Here is a 3,443-nt window from a genome sequence, read left to right as displayed (position 1 = left end):
GAAACCAAAGAAATGATTTAAGCGCCACCTGCTGGCAGAGAGTGCATCTGCGTCTCGTTCAGCTCGTCTCTGCTGTTTCGGTTTCATGCAGATATTTTTGTATGCATAGTTTCACAAAACTGTAGTCAAACCATTCTGTTTTTGCTTCAAATTTCGAAATTATACAATCTAATTTAGATTAAAAACTGCTCATGTTGCACGTATGCAACATCTTTGTTTGGATCATGATTAAAATGTTAATCATGTTAATCAATTAATGTGGTTGCCTCTCATTTTAAATGGAAAGAGCACAGACAAAGCCTTATTTTGTTTATATGAATAGATTTATTTTATTTGTGTTATTTATTTGATTTGGTTAATTTGATTTTGTTATTTACATTTACATTAAATTTAAATTTTGTTATTTAGCAGATGCTTTTATCCAAAGCGACTAACAAATGAGGACAATAGAAGCAATCAAAACCAACAAAAGAGCAATAATTTAGTGCTTAGTATTAGTATATTATTATAGTGTTATATTTCAATTTCACAAAGAAACGTACAGTATTTTGTCCGAGCAATAATAAAAGGACACATTTAATTTATAATTTGTCTTAAATCTCATTTTGTTAAAAAAAAAAAAAAAACGTGAATCGAATCGTGAGTTGAGTGAATCGTCACATCCCTAATTACAAACCAATCAAGTCACGGTTCATTTATTTGACTAAACTATGCAAACAGCACTAAGAGAAAGAGAAAGAGTTCAAACAAATTCACCAGGTAAAAGCACCAGACAAGTCAACAGTTAAAACTAAGCAATTATCTACATCGCAGGTTCCACTGAACGTGCATCTGTTCAGTTATAGAGTGCAACAGTCAGGTTGCAGATATAAAAACCATGTTCATGTTTCCTTTTGCTGTGAAATCATTGCTGATTAAAATAAAAAAAATTGCTAATTTTTTGTCTGAAGGTTCAATAAACGGATACATCAAAAATATATCTAGAGAGAGAGAGATTGATTTTTGGACTACAACTTCAAGTTAGGTTTTACAGGGTTAAAACTCTGAAGAATTTTAACATGCATATGGACAACACAAATGGAAAAAATACAATCATGGCTTTTGAAGAAGTGTGTGATCGCTCAATGTGGTGTGAATTACACGAATGCTCTATATGAATTCATTCTGACGTCTCTATCCACATGATCAACTGCATAAAGCATAAACTCATGAAAATAAGCATTTTATGAAGAAAGCTGAACAAAGTATTACAGCTTAACATGGTGTCCATTTACAACTAGATAAGCTCTTGATAAACTATGAACTGAAACACGCAGTGCCCTGGAACAGATGGTTGCATAACCAGTACAATTACACTTAGTTGGCCTCCAGTGAAATATGACCTTTAACATGAATATTAGTGAATCTGATGTGCATTTGCCATCTGAAGCAATAACACATATTTTCAGCAAATGCACATCTGCACTGGTGCAATATGAGTGATGCGACACATTATGAATAATTATCAGTGATCACGGTTTCATAAGGTTTAAGATTCTCTAGTATCAGTTAATATGATCACTTTATGAATAAGCAGCAACAATGACAGTCAATGCAATTAAATTATGCTTTTGTTTTTTTGATAGATGGACAACAGGATCTATTGACAACCACCTTACAGCATTCGTTTCTTGTTAGCTTAGTTGATCCTGATGTTAGGAGATCCGTGTGCTGCTCTAACAGATTTATAAAACAGAGTTTTATGAACTTACCACCACATGGGCCCCGTTCAGTTTGAGAGGTTTGGGGCTTATTAACGGGGATATCATGTACAGCAGCAGCACGAAGGCCACGATGAAAGCAGCCACAACCAGGAGCATAACGAAAGGCAGAAGCAGCCACCAGGAGCTAAAGGAGAGCCAGTGTGAGAGCGCGGAGGACATGGGTCAACCTGATGCTGTTGACGTTAGCTCACAAGCTAATTCTTCAATTCCAGACACTCCCTCGTCTCGCGGACAGAAGATAGCAGGCCTTCGGACGAGCCGTTTATGCTCTTTTATTATCTAGTGATGTGTTAGAGGGTTGTGCGATCGATTAAATACTAAATTCAAGTCATGAGACTGCAAAAGCTAACTCTTTCCGTTCGCTACATGAACCAAAACACAGAATCTATGCACTTTGAACGGGATGCTGGCTGCGTTTGGGCGGTGGGATTATGGGAGTTGTAGTTTTTGAAAACCTCCGCTTACGGCGTTAGAATGCGACTTGTGCAGAAAATGGACTACAAGTTCAACATTCTTTCCATAACCGTCACTTTCCTAATTAATGTTAAAGAGCATTGAAATGCTACTTTTTAAAATTTGATTCAAAATAAGCCCTTTATCCAAAACCTAGCCCTCAATGAAACGCAATCAAAAATATAAATACAAAAAAATAATAATAATACAGACCTGGCAGATTGTCAGGCAATGAGCGTTTTAGGAGTTTGTGTGATTTGAAAACATTCGCATTAAAGGAACAAATAAGTCAAGTTAGTTTCATTTCAACCTTTATTTACATGTGGATATTAAAACGAATGAGATAAACCACTTTTTAACTGTCTGGAAAGCATCTGTTTAACAAGACTTATCCTTAAAACAAACCAAATATATCTTTTCTATATTGTTATTTTAAGCGCCACCTGCTGGCAGAGAGTGCATCTGCGTCTCGTTCAGCTCGTCTCTGCTGTTTCGGTTTCATGCAGATATTTTTGTATGCATAGTTTCACAAAACTGTAGTCAAACCATTCTGTTTTTGCTTCAAATTTCGAAATTATACAATCTAATTTAGATTAAAAACTGCACATGTTGCATGCATGCAGCATCTTTGTTTGGATCGTGATTAAAATCCAGTGGTTGCCTCTAATTTTAAATGGAAAGAGCACAGACAAAACCTTATTTTGTTTATATTAAGAGATTTATTTTGTGTTATTTCTTTGATTTGGTTATTTACATTTACATTAATATGCAACATCTTTGTTTGGATCATGATTAAAATGTTAATCATGTTAATCAATTAATGTGGTTGCCTCTCATTTTAAATGGAAAGAGCACAGACAAAGCCTTATTTTGTTTATATGAATAGATTTATTTTATTTGTGTTATTTATTTGATTTGGTTAATTTGATTTTGTTATTTACATTTACATTAAATTTAAATTTTGTTATTTAGCAGATGCTTTTATCCAAAGCGACTAACAAATGAGGACAATAGAAGCAATCAAAACCAACAAAAGAGCAATAATTTAGTGCTTAGTATTAGTATATAATTATAGTGTTATATTTCAATTTCACAAAGAAACGTACAGTATTTTGTCCGAGCAATAATAAAAGGACACATTTAATTTATAATTTGTCTTAAATCTCATTTTGTTAAAAAAAAAAAAAAAACGTGAATCGAATCGTGAGTTGAGTGAATCGTCACATC

General features: G+C 33.8%; 1 protein-coding gene across 1 annotated transcript in view; it reads right to left on the bottom strand.

Moving 5' to 3' along the window:
- LOC107559381 (3-ketodihydrosphingosine reductase) overlaps positions 1–2,208 on the bottom strand; it is a 13,638-nt gene extending 11,430 nt beyond the window's left edge. Inside the window, exon 1 of the mRNA XM_016243178.1 lies at positions 1,752–2,208. Within this exon, the coding sequence (XP_016098664.1) occupies positions 1,752–1,922 (171 nt within the window). The 5' untranslated portion in view covers positions 1,923–2,208. The remainder of the gene's footprint in view (positions 1–1,751) is intronic.
- Positions 2,209–3,443: the final 1,235 nt, after the last annotated feature.

Source organism: Sinocyclocheilus grahami, unplaced genomic scaffold (assembly GCF_001515645.1).
Source record: "Sinocyclocheilus grahami isolate Dianchi unplaced genomic scaffold, SAMN03320097.WGS_v1.1 scaffold682.1, whole genome shotgun sequence".
Taxonomy (NCBI): Eukaryota; Metazoa; Chordata; class Actinopteri; order Cypriniformes; family Cyprinidae; genus Sinocyclocheilus; species Sinocyclocheilus grahami.
Note: the sequence above shows the minus strand (reverse complement) of the source record. Positions and strands in the feature narration are given on the sequence as shown.